Source organism: Saimiri boliviensis, chromosome 2 (genome assembly GCF_048565385.1).
Source record: "Saimiri boliviensis isolate mSaiBol1 chromosome 2, mSaiBol1.pri, whole genome shotgun sequence".
Lineage (NCBI taxonomy): Eukaryota > Metazoa > Chordata > Mammalia > Primates > Cebidae > Saimiri > Saimiri boliviensis.
The window spans coordinates 131,838,770-131,856,273 of record NC_133450.1 but is presented as its reverse complement, the minus strand read 5'-3'; the positions used below and the strand labels follow the sequence as shown (position 1 = coordinate 131,856,273).

General features: G+C 56.7%; 1 protein-coding gene across 6 annotated transcripts in view; it reads right to left on the bottom strand.

Moving 5' to 3' along the window:
• Window positions 1-7,396: 7,396 nt before the first annotated feature.
• Window positions 7,397-17,504, bottom strand: part of CEP170B (centrosomal protein 170B) — a 31,142-nt gene continuing 21,034 nt past the window's right edge. For 3 of the 6 annotated variants that reach the window (XM_010343908.3, XM_039462871.2, XM_010343910.3), the window contains exons 11-19: window positions 17,106-17,196; window positions 15,275-16,978; window positions 13,517-13,748; window positions 11,013-11,172; window positions 10,478-10,621; window positions 10,289-10,377; window positions 9,751-9,844; window positions 9,541-9,592; window positions 7,397-9,419 (exon numbers count right to left, since the gene is read on the bottom strand). In XM_010343908.3, the coding sequence (XP_010342210.1) occupies window positions 9,172-9,419; window positions 9,541-9,592; window positions 9,751-9,844; window positions 10,289-10,377; window positions 10,478-10,621; window positions 11,013-11,172; window positions 13,517-13,748; window positions 15,275-16,978; window positions 17,106-17,196 (2,814 nt within the window). In that variant the 3' untranslated portion in view covers window positions 7,397-9,171. The remainder of the gene's footprint in view (window positions 9,420-9,540; window positions 9,593-9,750; window positions 9,845-10,288; window positions 10,378-10,477; window positions 10,622-11,012; window positions 11,173-13,516; window positions 13,749-15,274; window positions 16,979-17,105; window positions 17,197-17,504) is intronic. The other 3 variants (XM_039462872.2, XM_039462873.2, XM_010343911.2) reach the window with 3 other exon arrangements.

Below are 17,504 nucleotides of genomic sequence, written 5' to 3'. Positions count from 1 at the left end.
CCCTAGAAGCGTGACAAAGAGGTAAATCAGAGGGCAAACACGAGGTGGAAAAGCCCTACCATGTATACAGCCTGTCCCAGACAGCTCAGTCCTGACTTGACTGGGGTGATCTGTCCCTGCTCTGTGGCAGAGGACAGTGCGGGTCCTCTCTGATGGCCACAATATCATCCAGAGATTGTACTTTTTACCCCTAGTCACAGTGTCTGTTGTTTTAGATCAAGAGTCACCAGACACCTACAAAAATATATAGACCCAAGTGTAAAAGCAGGGGATGTAACTTGGAGCTTTGAAAGACTCTGATGACCATATGCTGAGGAATAAGTGACGAGATGGAAATTTTCATTAGAGAAACGAAATCTTGAAAAAAATCAAATAGAAACTCTAGAACTAAGAATAAAATAACCGAAGTAAAGAGTGTGACAGATGGGTTAACAGACTATTAGTAGACAGAACTGAAGAGAGGATTAGCGAGCACTGATTTAGGTCAGCAGCCAACAGAAGACTGAAGCACACAGAGAAAAATGCATGGAAAATAGCGTAAGAGACACGCAGGGCAGTCAGCAGACCTCACACATCTGTCACTTGAATCCAAGGAGGGAGATTACAAATGGGGCGGAACAACATCTGAAGAGAAAATGAGTGAAACTTTTCCAAAACCAACGGAAGACATACCAATTGCATATGTGAGAAGTGCTGCACATTTCAAGATAGATAAATACAAAGGTACTCCTACGCATACTGTAGTAAAACCACTGAAAACTCAATAACTAGGAGAAAATCAGTAACAGCCAGGAGGCCGGGTGCCATGGCTGATGCCCGTAATCCCAACACTTTGGGAGACTGAGACAGGAGGATCCTGTCTCTCCAAAAATAAAAATAAATTAAATGAATAACAGCCAGAAAAAAAAAATATGCCACCTTCAAAGAGGCAACAGCGAGGCTCTTGACTTCTCCACATAAACACTGAAAGCAGCAGACAGTGGAACATTATTCTTAAAGTACCAAGAGAAAAGAACTGCCAACTTGGGACGCAGTTTCAAGGGAAAGGGAAAGGCGAAATAAAAGCATGGCAGTCACCCTCCCCACCGAACTGAGAGAATTCCTCACGGCAAATAGGCACTCATAAACGAGACAAAACCCAGTGGAGGCCTTTGGAAAACGGTCCCGAATGGAAACTTGGAAATGCTGAAGGGAAAGAATGAAAGAGCGGCCGAGACGCGAACACACTGGTGCATTTCAACGCACACCAGCTCAGAAAATGAGATGATTTATTGTGCAGTTTAACACATGTGCAGAACTGAAATGCCTGAGAATGACAGCACAAAAAGTGGGAGAGAGGCTGATGAATTTAAAGCATTAGAAGGACAGGACGCAGTGGCTCACACTTATAATCCCAGCACTTTGGGAGGCTGAGGCTGGTGGATCATTTGAAGTCAGGAGTTCGAGACTAGCCTGATCAACATGGCGCAATCTCGTCTCTACTAAAATTACAAAAAAAAAAAATTTAGCTAGGCATGGTGACACATGCCTGTAGTCCCAGCTACTCAGGAGGCTGAGGCAAGAGAATTGCTTGAATCCGGGAAGCGTAGGTTGCAGTGAGCAGAGATTGAGCCACTGCACTCCAGCCTAAGCAACAGAGTGAGACTCTGTCTCAAAAAAAAAAAAAAAAAAAGGAAAGAGAAAGAAAAATAGGGAGAAAAAAAAGAATACCAAATGTAATATAGCAGATTTAAACCTAAATACATTGATAAATATAATCGAGGTATACTAAAATACTTCAATTAAAAGAAATATTGTCAGACTGAATATTTTAAAATAAGCCCCTCCAAAGTTGGTTAAAAGGATAGAAATTCTTTGAAGTGAGTTGGTTTAAATAAGTAAATAAATAAAAAGGATGGAAAAAGATAAATCATAACATTAACTAGAAAAAAAAGCTGGCATAACTATAATAATATGAGACAAAACGGACTTCAGATTAAAAAATAAAACTAGAGATAAAAAAGACTTTATAATGATAAAAGGTCTCATCGACCAGGAAGTTAATAATTCTAAATTGTATGTACCTAATAACATAGCTTTGAAATACATAAAGAAAAACTTATAGGTCAGGCCTGGTGGCAGGTACCTGTAATCTCAATTACTCGGGAGGCTAAGGCAGGAGAATGGCTTGAACCCAGGAGGCAGAAGTTGCAGTTAGCTGAGATTGCACCACTGCACTCCAGCCTGGGCAACAGAGCAAAAACACAATAAAATGAAACAAAATGTAAACTTACAGAACCAAAACGAGAAACAAAGAGATCTGCTACCATGGTGGTGACTTTAACACAGTCCTTTCAGAAAGCAGCAGAATAAGCAGATGGAAGAAATTCACACAGATATAGATGATTTGAACATAGATCATGAAGTTGGTCAAATTGACAAAAAATAACACCTCTCCAAAAAAATTTGGAAGGGAATATGTAACAATTATCAAACTTGTCCGTATACTCAGTCATAAAGCTTTCTCTATACATTTCAAGTGACTAAAATAATTTTAAGTCTGTAATCTGACCATAGTGAAAAGAGGCTACAAATGAATAACAAAAGAATAACCAGAAAATTCTCAAATGTTTGATAATTTAACAACACACATCTAAATAACTGACAGGCCAAGAAAGAAATCACAAAACACTAGAAATTGTTTTACCTAAATAGTGATGAAAATATCTACACTTTATGAGATCAGCTAAAATTATGTTTAGAAGGGAATGTATAGGCTTAAATCTGTATATTAGAAAGAAGATTAGCAGAAAAACCAGTGACCGTCCATGTCACAAAGGAAAGAAAGAAGAAGGAAACCCTCAGATAGCGAAGAAAGGAAAAAAGCTAACAAACAAAAATAAAATTAAAATGAACAGCAGAAATTAGTGAAAGAGAAAACAACAAACAGATAACAGAAAATATATAAAAGCAAAACGCTGGTTTTATGAAAAGCATATTGAAACTGGCAAACCACAGCAAGACTGAACAAGACAGAGAAAAGTCACAATCACTGCCATCAGGAGTGAACATGAGAGCGTCCCCAGCTCCCATGGAGACGAGAAAGACAGGAGGATGTTAGGAACATTTTCATGCTATTAGATATTTCCTATTCTTATTTTTTTCAAATTTGTATTGCAGTATAACATACATCTGTAGAAGAAATGAATTTATTTTATTTTTGGAGAGAGAATCTTGCTCTCTTGCGTGGCTGGAGTGCAGTGGCGAGATCTTGGCTCACTGCAACCTCCGCCTCTCAGGTTCAAGTGATTCTTGTGCCTCAGCCTCCAGAGTAGCTGGGACTGCAGGCACCTGCCACCAGTTTCTGCAATTTTTTTGTATTTTTAGTAGAGACAGAGTTTCACCAGGTCAGGCCAGTCTTGAACTCCTGACCTCAGGTGATCAACCTGCCTCAGCCTCCCAAAGTGCTGGGATTACAGACATGAGCCACTGCTCCCAGCCTGATTCCAGGTCTTTAGATAATTCTTTCAACCAACTGGGAACCAGAAAATCCCTAAATCCATCTATGACCTAGAAGCCTGGGATTACAGGTGTGAGCCACCACACCTGGTCTTTTTTTTTTTTTTTCTCTGAGACAGAGGGAGGACATTTCCTTGAATATCGTAGTTAATACCTTCCCCCCAAAAGGTGGCCAGTGTTGTGACTTCTGCTGTCATAGATCGGTTTTACCTATTTTTGAAATCCTATGGCATGTAGACTTTGGTGTCTGGCATCTGTTGCCCATTGTGTTATCTGGAGGGTCATCCATGTGTTACGAAGTGTGGTCATTTTTTTTCACTTGCAGTGTCTTAGCCCAGGGCACAAACATACCAGATGTTATTTATCCATTCATTGTTGAGGCCCATGAGGTTGCTTTCCGTGGGGAGATTCTACCAACACACCTGCTAGGAGCGGTCTTGGACATGCCTTTTAAGGACTGAATGCACGTGTTTCTCTTCGGCATAAAGCTGGAAGTGGAACTGCGGGGTCCTAGGTAGGCATATGTGCAGTGCTGGTAAATTCTGCCACATTTTCCAAAATGGTTCACACACGATACTCTGACCTGCCATGCCAAGGATCCTCGTTTCAGCTGTCTTGGCGGATATGGTTATATCTCATTATGGTTTCAGTTTGCACTTCTCTTTTTTGACAAATGATAGCGGGCATGTTTTCATGAAGGTGTTTGGCCACTTGGATGTCCTCTCGGAACGTGTCTGTTCACTTTCCCTGCTTTTTATTGGGTTGCCTATCTTTTTTCTCTGACTTAGAATAGTTATACATTTTGAGTACAAATTATTTGTCCTTTTCACTCTCTTTAAGATGTCTTTGGGTGAATAGAGGTTCTTAGTTTTCAGGTAGCCCAATTTATTAAGAAACTCCCAGCCAGGCATGATGGTTCATCCCAGCACTTTGGGAGGCTGACACAGGTGGATCACCTGAAGTCAGGAGTTTGAGACCAGCCTGGCCAGCATGGCAAACCTCCATATGTACTACAAATACAAAATTTAGCACACGCCTATAATCCCAGCTACTTAGGAGGCTGAAGCAGGAGAATCGCTTGAACCTAGGAGAGGAAGGTTGCGGTGAGCTGAGAGCACACTGTACTCAGCGAGACTCTTTCTCCAAAAAAAAAGGAAATTCTCTTGTGATTTATAGCTTAAGGAAGAACTTAAAATTATGCCACAGGTCACTTCTGCTTCAGGCCACGAGGGACAGGGATACAGGATGGGTTTGCCTTCTCACCTCAAACAGCGAGAAAACCGGAGGCGCGCTTTGCTGCGGAAGGGGAGGCAGGGCTGTGGGCTGATCCAGCCCTACCTGTGGGCGGTTCCCTTCTAAGGACCATCCAGCGTCCTGTGCACCGCAAGCCTTGCACCCCCAGCATTCTGGCACCTTTCGCCCCCACGAGCCTGGCACTCCGGGGGTGCCAGCATTCCCAGGCCTGTATCATGTCCCAGGCGTGATGGACTCCAGCATTCTGCTGGTGGTGTTCCTGCCTCACGTGGCTTCCTTGTATGTGTGTGGGGAGTCCTCTGCTGTCGCGGGGGCTCCGTGTGCTGTCCTCTTCACTGCTGTTTCATTCTGCAAATTCCAGTTGCCTTTGCCTCCCCGAACCCTGATCTGGACCTCAACGCGGCAACATCACCAGACTCCGGGGGAGCCGCCCCGCGCGCTTTGGCCTGCAAGCCATGCCGTGAGCAAGGCAGCCAGGCGGGCTCAGCTCCTTTCTTTTTGTGCCGCCCGCTGTCCGGTGTCTGAAAACGGCCGTTTCCCATGTCATTTTCTCCTTGTTCAAGGTGAGGAGGCAAAGCCAGCCGGTACCCCGGTCCCTCACGCCAAAAGCAGAAACGGCCTATGGCGTGATTTTAAGTTCTTCTTCAAGCTAAACCATGACAGCCTTCTCATTAAAATTTTATTTTAAGCAGAATTTTATGGTTGAGAGTAAAAAAAACTTTACTGTCTTTTCTTGGGCATAATTTGAATGTGTTTGGTCATTGAATTTTTCTGAAAAATTTCTCTGAAAAAAGCCATTAATTTTTGCACGGAAAAGGTGTGGGCTTAATTCTGTCGAACGGTTGCTTGTGTTTGTTGCTAGCGAGATTAACTGGACACAAACTACGCGTTTCACTCACTCCTGCAAATGACCAAGACCCACGGCAGGCCCTGAGCCACAAGCTCCCGCTGCCTGCAGGGATTTCTCTCCCCAGCTCCAGCTCCTTGACTGCTTTCTCGGACTGTCATCTCACCCACTGTCCCCACATCTGGGCCACTTGGGCCAGGACCTGGGCATGTCCTTGGCCCTCTCTGCCCCTCCGCTGGGGACCCAGTCCCTTCAGGCTCCCACAGGTTTGCTGCTTCCTTTCCACATGGCCCATCCGCCATCCATGCCTCCCGCGCCCTCACTCCCAGTCAAAGCCCTTCTCCCTCTGACCTGACTAGACAAGGAACAAGAGAAGCTCACACTCCTTAGGGGAGGGCCTGGAATGTTGAGCCCACAAAATCAAATCACCACCCACTGGCCCCTCAGGCCCAGCCCCACCCTAGGGCTGGCACCCTCCTGCACTCTCGCAGCCACAAGGCGCTGGGGTGTCTGTTCAGGCTGACTTTCCAGCAGGTCCCGGGTCTCCAGGAAGGCCTGTTGAGGGGCCCCACTCAGAAGGCCCTCAGGGATCTGCTGCCAGGACTCAGGTCTCACTATCCAGCCCCACCCACAGTCCTCGCTGCAGGGCGCCAGGCCAGCAGTGACCACTTCAAGCACGGCCCCGGGAGTGGCACTCGGATGGCTCAGATGGCGAGGCAGGGCGTGGAGGCCCCCAGTGGCCGCATGAGGCCCGTGGAGCCCTGTCCTCACGTTCTTGGTGGGTCGCTTGGCTCAACCACCACCTTGCTAACTCAGATATGTCCCAAGGGCGGGGGAGGGTGGCATCATAAAGGCAGTCCACCCAGGAACATCTGGTGATGTCCTCTCCACAGCCATCACGGGGAGTGGAGAGTTGAGAGGCTCGGGGCAGCCAGAGCCCTGGGCTGCCGAGGTGAGAAGCCCACCCTGCTACTCCCACCAGGGTCTCGAGGTCAGCCGGACTGTGGACCTGAGCCGCTGCCCGGCAGCCCGGCAGCCTGACAGTGCATCAGTGCCGTGGGGCCCACCCTGTGGCCAGAGGTGGACAGTGACCTCCGACCCCTCCGACGATCCGGTGTGACTGGTGTCAGTGATGTGACGCAATGACGGGCAGCGGGTGTCCTCCGAAGCTCTAACAGAGAGAAGGAACCGGGAGGGAGGTGGCACTCACCACCTGGCGACTGTGTGTGCGCCCACTGCCTGTATTTACGCAGAAAGAGCACAGTTTTAAACAGTGCTCTTGGATGCTGCCTCATGGAACAGCTTTCATCAATTAGCTCTTTTCTTTCTTTTTTTTTTTTTTTTGAGACGGAGTTTCGCTCTTGTTACCCAGGCTGGAGTGCAATGGCGCGATCTCGGCTCACCGCAACCTCCGCCTCCTGGGTTCAGGCAATTCTCCTGCCTCAGCCTCCTGAGTAGCTGGGATTACAGGCACGTGCCACCATGCCCAGCTGATTTTTTGTATTTTAGTAGAGTCGGGGTTTCACCATGTTGACCAGGATGGTCTCGATCTCTCGACCTCGTGATCCACCCGCCTCGGCCTCCCAAAGTGCTGGGATTACAGGCTTGAGCTACCGCGCCCGGCCTCTTTTCTTTTTTAGGAGTAAACGTCTGGAAATTTTGTTGCTTTCTAGCCCAGGCCGCCCCCTGCTGGCAGCATCTCTGAACTGCAGCCTACCCTGGTCCGTGGTCTCTTGGGGCCCCACCCACCCCAAACACCCTGGATAGAGAAGGCCAAGGTGACAGGCGCTGGCATGCTGCCATGTGATAGAAGAATGATTTATTAGAACAAATTCCATGACAAATCATATAAAATAACCATTTTCCAAAAGCCACAAGACCACCTGAGAACGAATGTACAGTGAACCCTCTGAGAAGCCCAGCAAACAACTGACCAGTCCCCAGGCAGGGCTAGAGGGGGTGAACGAAGGAGCTCAGCATGGGGAGGGGCAGGAACTTGTGAACTTAAAATCACACAGCCACTGCCGAGCGGTGGGGCTGGAGTGGGAAGGAGCCGTGGATGAAGAGTGACCAATTCGTGTCCAGGGGCAGGCGGGGTGGGCAACTGGGGCATGCAGTGGTGGGCAGCGGCCCGGCAGGCCTAACTAGCACCTCCTCCATACAGACAGCAGGCTCTTGGGGTGGGGACCAGGTGGGGACACCTGCCACCCACAACCCCTCAACATACGTAAACATCAGGTGGGCCATGGGGCTCAGAAGCACAGAACTTGTGCACCCAACCCCAGATCAGCTAAAAGTAAACAGGGGACACACACCGCCCGCTTCCAGTCTCCAGCCCCCAGCACTGCTCCCCCAGCAGCTGGGCCCTGTCCAGGCCCAATTCTCGTACCAATGCCAGGCAGGGCATGGAGCTCACCCACGCCAGTCTGGTCCAGGTGGGACACCCCTCACTCCCACCCCCACCAACCACAGCCAATGGGCTCTTTGGCTTAGAGGCTCCAGCAACACGGGCTGCCCCAGGAGGGGCTGCAGCAGAAGGGCCAAGCTGTGCTCACCTGACATGTTCCCAGCTGAAAGAATCCTGAGAAAACAACAGTTCCTGGGCCCTCCCTGCCCCCATACCCACTTGATGCCTGATGGCGTGAAGCCAAAGGGGTAGGGCATGTTGTGCAGGCCAAGCTGGGAGCTTCCGGAAACCTGGCTTCCAGTCACTTTGGTCTCGTGCTCACCCCCATCTGAAGGGCTGCCATGCACCCAGCTGTCCCCAGGCCCTTAGAAGCCCAAGTACAGAGGCCCACAGCCCCTCAGGGACATCCCTGCGGTCCTCACGATGCAACATGTAGGCACGCCTGGACTAGCCGTGTGCATGGCGGGGTGTCTGCACCTGTATGCATGGCCCAGCTCTCAGCCAGCCCCACGCCCACACCGTAGGGCTCCATGGGCAGCCCCAAGGACAATGGGTTTGGCAACTGTGTTGGCACCAAAGGTTGGAAGCAGTGAGGCCCCTGCCTGTGAAAGGCCTGGAGTCAGGTGGGAGCCACCAGGGCAAATGCCCTGCCATCTTAGTCCCAGGAACAGGAGATCCTGTCCCAGCTCCATGCTTGGCACCAAATGACCCCACAGCTGACCTCTCTTCCTCTGCCTGGCCGCAGGCCAGCACAAAAGGACATGGCAGGTTAGGGCCTGGCGGGGCCAGTCAGGCCTGGAGGGGGCACCTGCAATGGCACCAACAACTCTTTCCTTTAAAGCTAAAGACAAAAATAACAGTGATGGAGAGGAGGCGGGGTAATGCCCTTGAGGGCTTGACCTTGGCAGCAGCCAGGCCAGGAGCTGGGCCCAGAGGCCTGCAGGGGGCGGGTCAGGAGAGGGGGCGGCCACGGGGCCGGACAGGGCAAGTAGGGTGCTGGCTGGGAGCTGGCGAGGGGGAAAGGGCATGGGACGCACCCACCCATGGGGATATGGCACGTGTGGGGGTCTTCAGGGAGAACCACCTGCGGCCAGGCAGGCGACTGTGCAGCAGACGGGAGGCGGACGTGCACGCACAGGAAGGCCGGCCTGGCCAGGTTCGGGGCCTAGATCAGGAACCTCTCAGCATCAGGAAGGAAGGTGGGGTCCGGGAGGCTGGGGGGCCCACAACTGGCCCGCTGTGGGAAACTCCTCAGGGGCAGGGTTGGCAGCAGGGCCTCGGTGGAGGCAGGCGAGGGTGGACTCTGGGCAGCCATGCGGCCCCTCCCCAGCCCCGGCTGCACAGAGCCAGCCGAGCCCCTGTTTCCTGTCAGCAGGTCCAGGCTCCCGCTGGGGTCCACGATGGCATTGATAACTGGAGGTCAGGAAGAGGGTGAGGCTGCGGATCCCGCTCACCGGCTCCCACCCCATGATTCAGGGTTCCCCACAAGGCCCTGCCAGCCTCCCTCGATGCCCTGGGCTTGGAACACACTCACCTTCCAGCTGCTTCTGCACCCGCCTGAGTTCCTTCAGGATGGAGCTGATTTCCTGGAAACGTGTCAGGAAGCGGGGTGGAGCTGACTTCTGAGGGGTCACGGCCCTGCCCCGGGGCTCTGGGTACAGGAGCTGGGACACGGCCTGCGGCCAGCCAGGAAAAACCAGGCTGGCTGGGGGCAGGCCCAGGGGCACGGGGCCCTGGTGCTCACCTTGTTAGACGTCTTCAGGATGGGCACCTCGTTCTCGGCGTTGATCCTGGCTTCCAGGTCCTCCCAGGCTCTCCCTGTGTTCTGAAAGAGGATCCTGTCCAAGGTGGGGAGAAGTAGAAATGGGGGACAAGGACGGGGATGACAGAGCTGAGGGGCGAGTCTCCCAGACCTCCCCTGCCATGGTGAGGCCTCAGTTTCCCCGTTAGACCCACCCCACCTGGGCCTAAGGGGGAAACTGAGGCCTGATGCATGACCTGGGCTGACAGGCACCAAAGTCCCATCTGTGCCTGACTCTGGGCAGTGGGAAGGGCTGGGACTGGGACGAGGGCTGTGCGGGGAAGGGCAGCCCTGGAGTGCTGGCTCCCGAGTTCAGGGTCTGCCCACTGGGAGCTGCACACACACGGAAGGGCTGGCTGCTCAGGTGCACACAAGTGTACCCATGCGACCGCTGCCCTTGAGGGAGTCAGCCAGGCCTGAGTCTCAGCTCACGGAGCGTGCTGGTGCCTGGGCGTCCACCTATGCCGGGAAGCTGACTCACTTCATCTTCTCGGCAAGGTGCTCTGTGTTCTCACGGATGGCCTGCGACAGCTGGGATACCGGGTTCAGCATCAGGTTATCGAAGATCACCTGCAAGAGTTTGGCATCAGCTCGGCCCTCGCCCTCGAGGACCCCGCCCCTGTCCCCCCACCCCGGACACCCAGCTCCGTGGCGGCATTGGGTGCCCTGCCTCCTCTCGGTTCCGAGGCCGCGTCTTGTTGGCCAGGGCGTCCTCACAGCTGTTGTTCATGTTCTGGTCAAAGTCCCGAGAGTTCAGCGAGCCAGGTGGCACCTTCTGGAAGTTGAGGCTGGCCTCAGGGATGCGCTGCACCAGCTGTGAGAGGGAGGGTGGGCGCTGTGGGCCCTGGGCAGAGGTTCCCACCAGTCTGCGGCCAGCTGCATCTCCCTGCTCCGGCTGGGCAGGTGGACGGAGCACACCCACCTTCCGTCTGCACAGGGTCCCTCCTGCGCCCCCAACCCACCGTGGAGGCAACTGTGCTGGGGACGATGGCACAGTCACGCCTGACTTGGGCACCGAGAGCTCCCCAGACCACAGGCTCTCCGGGTGGCCGATTGGGGAGCTGACCCAGGGGGACATGCTCTTCTTGCCAAGTGGGGATGTGCAGCAGGGCCTCAGCCAAGGCGTGCAAAGGGCTGTAGGGGCCTGGCCTGACCCTCCTCGAGGGTAGCTCTGGCACAGGGGCCTCAGAGAGCCTGGGGCTCACCTCCTCCCGGGCAGAGATGGTTGAAGCGGGCGTGCTGGGCATGTTGCTGAGGGAGGAACTGTGGGCAGGCCCCGAGGAGCTCAGTGCGTCACCGTCCCCGGCCACATCGTGGATCTCCCGCGCCAGGATGGCCACGTCCTTCACCAGTGTCTGGCTCAGCCTGCAGCCGGCAAGAAAGATGGCAGGTTCTGCACGAGGAAGCTGGGGCAGCAGGGGCCAGACAGGCCTCAAAGCCCCTCCCAGGTCCCAGGCAGCTGCTGGCCAGAGGTGGGGCCTGGGGGAGGCACTCCCCAAACACTGGCCTAGCCATAACAACTTCCCACAGCCACAAGGAGGGATGGTGGGGGGCTGGGACAGAGCCTGACAAACAGAGACCCCCACTGGCTCAGGGCAGGCCACACATCCTCCCTCTCCTGCCCCCAGGGCCAGCATCACAGCTGCGGGGCCCGAAGAGCATGGATGGGACTCAGCCACAGGATGGTGGGTGCCACGGGCACCCAGCTCTGCAGGCAGAGAAACTGAGGCAAGGAAGGGCGTATGGGGCTGAGGTCACAGCAGCTAGAGCCTGGCACTCCTCATGCTGAGGGTGGGGGTTGGGCAGAGGGTGGGGCAGGCAGATCCAGAGAGGCAGGGGACCCCTTGCAGGGCAGTGAGGCCTAGCGCCTGGCTCAGCCCGCCTAGGATGTGCCGAGAAGGCACAGGCCTCCACCCTCCTGAGGTAAAAGATACTTCCCAGCGAGGACAGGGGCCTGCCGGGGGCCGGGAGCAACCACCAGTCCTTGCTGGAGCCCACTGCTCGTCACCCGTCCTGCCAGCCCTGTAGGCACCTGGGACACTAGCAGGTCCGGCCCCACGTAGGCTTTCAGCCCAGGCCTGTGCGCCACTGTCACTGGCAACCACCCATCCTCATGAGGACAGGCCTCACCCCAAGCCGCCTCAGCCCCCCACATTGGCAGTCACGCAAGGAACAGACCACTCTGAAGACCCTCCCCCTGCCCCTATCTCCAGGGCACAACAGCCCTCGCCAGACACTGGCATGACTGGAGAAAGCCTCAGTACCCTCTGCCCGGCTGGACTTGCGCAGCCCACAGTCTGCCCTGGCCCTACTCAGGACTGGGTCCCAGCTGGGTCCACCCTCCCACATCAAGACAAAACATGGAAGCCATCCCTCCACCTCTGGGTGACACCAACTGACACATGCCCCTGCCTTGGTGCCTGCTGCTGGCCCTTGGGGACCCCGCCCAGCACTCCCTGGCCTCCCCTCCCAAGCACATCGCATGCTCCAGCTCACCCACCGTGGGAGGCAGAGAACTTGAGAAACCCACATGGGCCCCTCATGTCCCCTTCCTTTCCCTGCTCTCAGGCCTGGAGCCCCCACCCGCTTCTTACCCAGGGGCAATGTCTGTCCAGAGCCCCAGCCCCATACCCGCCTCCTCAGCTGACGACAGCCTTCTTCCCTACGCTCCCTCCAATACCTCAGGCATCCCAAGAGCCCTGTCCCTAGTCCCCTTCCTTCCAAGCCCCCTACATCTTCCCTATCGACCTCATGTTGCTCACAGCCTCAGGTGCCTGAACCTGCATCCCAGCATGGGCCACTCTTTAAGGGCTGCCTGCTGCTGGCCACCCCCTTCCAGGTGCCTCATGGGCTTCAAGCTCAGCACCCTCTGCCACAAACACCTGCTGCCCTGGGACCTGGGACCTCCCCTGCCTGCCCCACAGCCTTTGAGGGCCTGCCTTGGCAGTACTGACCGCTGCTTGGCAAAAACCACTATCACTTCCTACCCCGTGCTCCCAGTGCCCGGCCTGGAGAGGGCCCCGTTAGTGAATGACCACGTGAGGGAGTTCATTTCTAATGAAACCTTCGAGGAGGCCCTCCTTGTACTGGAGGTCTCACCTCCAGGGAAGATCTGCACCCACCCACCCATCCACCCACTTATCCATCCACCCAACCACCAACCTCTCCCACCCATCTACCCACCCATCTACCCATCCATCCATCTACCCCCAACCTCTCCCATCAACCATCCACCTATTCATCTACCCACCCATCAACTCAACCACCCACCAACCTTTCCATCCATCCACCCACCCCCAACTTCTCCCATCCATCTACCTATTCATCTATCCACCCATCTACCCATCTATTCACCACCCACCCTTTCCATCCATCCTTCTATCTACCCACCCAGCCTCTACCCATCCATTCATCCACTTATTCATCCATGCACCAATCAACCTATGTATCCGTCCATCCATCCATCCGCCCATCCATCCGCCCATCCATCCATCCATCCACCTTCCTACTCATCCAGCCATCCACCCATCAAGCAACCTATCCACCTACCCACCCACCCTTCTGTCCATCCATCCATCCAGCCAGCCAGCCAGCCATCTGCCCCACCATCTATCCACTCAAGAAGGGAGCTCCCAGCCTGGTCCCTGCTCTTGGGTGCTCTCACCCAAGAAAAGGCACCCAGTGGATTTACTCTGAATGGACTGCTCACCTGGCGATCTCCGCAATCTCTGCCGTCTGCACAATGAAACCATAAGGGTCAGGCTCCTCCTCATCGTCGTCTGTGTCCCGGGAGCCAGGAGCCCGGGAACAGGCCCGGGTGGAGCTGCCAGCCCTCGGGGTCTGAGTGGCTGTTGAGGTATGGGAGCGTGTGTGTTTGGGGGAGCCATACTCCTCCTCGGAGGTGGACGTGTAATCTGAACCCTGCTGCCGGCGACGCGTGTCTTGGTGAGTGAATTGGTTTCAAAAGCAAGGAAGAACAGAACAAAGCAGCACTCAGCACCCTGCAGTGGTCCCAGGGTCCCTCTGGGTGAGGGCTCAGCACTTCACAGCTGGGCAGCATTGAGGCCGATGCCCCCACCCAGCAGCCCTTCACTGAAGCACCAACAGCTGCTGAGCTCTGGGGGCCACAAGGCCCCACCAGCCCAGGGCACATGCAGGAAAGGCGGCCTGGGGCTCAGAGGCCAGTGGCTGTGTCCCAGTCTGCACTGGACTGGGTGGGAAACCCCTCACAGGTGGCAGAAAAGCAGTACCTGGCAGACCCCGAACCAGAGTAAACCTCCCCACCAGCACCTGCCTGCTACAGCTTGTGCCGGACCACACAGGCGGTCGAGGAGCAGTCGGAGCCTAAGCCAGGCCACTGCAGCCCCTCCCTGCTGCCTGCTTCAGTGTGTCAGACCCGATGCTTCAGGTTCGGCCCGTCCTGGGCAGAGTCCCGGCCTCCTAACCAGCCCCTGCTCTGAGCCTGACAGCAGCTTCATGCCCGCACTGCAAGAGGGGATGCTGGCGAGGGGCAGGCTCAGGCAGCACATCACCAGTGCACCACATCGGGGAGGGGTGGCAGGCTCTACCAGGCAGGGTGGCCCTGGGCCCTGCCCCACTCTTTCCTCCGGTGAATGCTGCCTCAGCCTCCGCCACGTGCAGGGCCTGCTCAGTGCGGCCAGCAGTCTGGGCTGGGAGTCAGGGAGGAGGCTCTGCTGGGATTGGGGGTGGGTGGATGGGTGGTTGGGGGCGCAGGGCAGAAGGCAGTAGCAGCAGCACCTTGGCCTCAAACCAATTCACTTGCAGGACAGCTCAGCTCCCCTGGCAGGTGGGGTGGACCCCACTCTGCAGACGCAGACGTCGAGCCACCCCAGGTAGGAGGCCAGCTCTGGCAGCCACAGCAGCCTATTCCTGCTTACTGTGCCCACGGACCTGGGGGCGGGGCAGGGCTCTGCTCACAGCCCTCCCTCCCTCCCTGGCTACAGGGCCTGCAGGCTCAGGAGGGTGTTAGAGCAGCTACCAGCAGAGGGCATGGGTGTACCTTGCCCTCTTCACTGAGCCACCGGGCTGCGGCAGACATCTTCGGGAGAGCCCTCTCCAGGCCTCAGGCCCCAGACCCCAGGCCCATTGGCAGATGGCGGGGGGATCCCACACCGCCAGGAGCCTGAGCCAGGAGTATGGGAAGAGTGGGGAGGGTCAGCCTGGGCTTTGGGGCCCTGAGGCCCACCTTGAGGGAGGGAAGGCACCTCTCCATGCCAGAGACGGTCAGGGTGTTCTGCCCACACCAGGGGAATGCGGGCCCTGCCCTCGGCCCATGCACGTGTGTGTGGATGAGTCTAGCAACCCACCCACCCTAGCTTTGGGAACAGAGGCTCCTCTAGTGCCCGGGCCAGGGGCACACAGCCAGCACTCAGCTGGCATCCAGGACACTGCAGACCCACTGGTGGCTCCACCTTGGCCCTCGCCTCCCACCCGCCCTGACACTCACTGGAGGTGTATCGGGCACTGCCCGAGCGGGCCCTGCTGAAGGGCTGGCGGGGACCTGTGTTGGTGGCTGTGGCAGCAGCCTTCTTGGCGACAGCCCGTGCTTCGGCCATGGTGGGCTTGCGGCTGGCACAGCACAACTCCACGCTGCGGCCAGAGAAGCTGGTGCGGGCAGGGGCTGCCTCGGGGTCACTAGTCCCTGTGAAGGAGCCGGCCCGCTTCCGGGGCATGGCCAGGATGTCCAAGCGCGACAGCTTCTTGGCCTGCTCAGCAGCTGGCCGGCACGGAGGCTCAGGGTTGCCCAGGGATCCCCGCTCACCGTCCGCAGCTTCAGTGTCTGAAGCATCCCCGAGCCGGGCCCGCCTCAGCCGGGAGGCCCGTGTGGGGCGAGGGGTGGACAGGCTGTTGGAGCGGGTCAAGACCTGTGGCCCCTTTGGGGTGCTGGCTGAGCCACGGTTCTGCTCCTCCCGAGCGGCCAGAGATGGCGGTGGGGCCGCTGGTTTCCGGCGAGACCCTAGCCGTCCTGCCCCGGTGGCCTCAGGGGTTTCATGGTTGGAGGCCGTCACATCTGAGCTGGATGGGTGGGTGAGGACAGGGCCACGCTCCTCACTGGGCCAGTCCAGGGACCCTCGGGGCCTGTGGCCACGCCGTATGGCTGAGCGCCGTACCGGCTCTCCACAGCTCGTGTCCATCGGGCAGAGTGGGCGACGCTGCCTCTCCAATGGCTGCTCAAGGGCACTGCCCAGGGCGGTGCCTCCTGGGTCCTGTGCAGCTGGTGGGGATGGCGACATCTCCTTTTGTGGCCGCAGGGCCTGGGGGGTGGTGGGGCTGGGCCCGCTCTTGCCACTGCGCAGGCTGACTGTGCTGGCAGTGTCCACGTCCGAGTCCCCTGACAGGGCATCATCTGGTAGCCTCGGGGCACTGCCTCCCTCACACTCGGCATCTGCAGAATTGGAGAGCAGCCGGGCCTCCAGGGCCGCCAGGGCTGTCTCGGTCTCCTTCAAGATCAGATGGGTGTCCTGGGAATGGAAGTCCATGCGTGCAGCCCGGGTAGCTGCCAGGTCCTGTAGAAGTGGGTGGCTGGGTATGTGAGGGGGCTTGCCAGGCGCTGGGGGACCACTGGCCGGCTCCTTAGTAAAGCTCTCTTGCCGGAGGAAGACCGGGGCAGGGCTGTCAGGCTCTGGGGACTGTCCAGGCCGCAGCTGGATGACCATTCTCCCGTTGGCACTGACATAGACACCGTCCCGTGCTGGGGGGCTGGGCTGGGCTGCCCGCCCTGGGCCCTCCCCATCCCCTGGAGCCACAAGTGGTTTCCTAGGTAACATAGCGTCCCCATTCTGGTCCCCGATGAAGAAAGAAGCTGGAGCTGGCTCCCCAGGGGCCCTTGGTGAGCGCCGACCCCTGCTCCACGTGGATCCCTCCTGGGGGCTCCTGCGTCTGCTGTCCTGTGGCTCCACCCCTGGCTCAGGGCCTCGGCCCCCATCCGACCCACTGGCATCGCTGAGGCTGTCAGGATCCAACTCCTCCTGGCCCAAGAGGTGGCTGGCCTGCTCGACGCTCGGCTCCGGTGGCCCAGGCCCGCTCCTCCTGCTGCTCTCGGGGCCCACAGGGCTGTCGGCCCTCTCGCTGGGCAGCTGAGGGAGACGTCGCCGCGTGCGCGTAGGCAGGGCACCCTCAGGCTCCCCACCTCTACGTCCCAGGCCGTCTTCTGTGGAGCACAAAAGCAGCTGGTTAGAGGGCCGCTGGTCTGAAGGCCCTCCAGCACAGGAAGACGCAGCCTGTGTCCATGGTCAGTGGCCTGGCCCCTGTTCCTGCCCGGCACTGGAGCCACTCACCTGTGAGGCCCGGGTCTGAGTAGCTGTCGGCCAGGCTGGCCCAGCGGGACACCCACTTCTGACCCCCAGGGGAGCCTGGCACTGGGAGGCCCTGTGGAGAGAAGGGTGGGAGTGTTTCCAGGCAAGCCCCATGGTGAGGAGCAATAGGTACCAGAGCACAGGACAGGTGCCAGGGAACAGGAGGGGCGCCAGGGAACAGGAGGGGCACCAGGGAATAGGAGGGGCATCCAGGGAACAGGAGGGGAGTCCAGGGAACAGGAGGGGCACCAGGGAACAGAAGGGGTATCCAGGGCACAGGAGGGATGCCAGGACATAGGAGGGGCATCCAGGGAACAGGAGGGGCATCAGGGAACAGGAGGGGTGCCAAGGAACAGGAGGGGCACCAGGGCACAGGAGGGG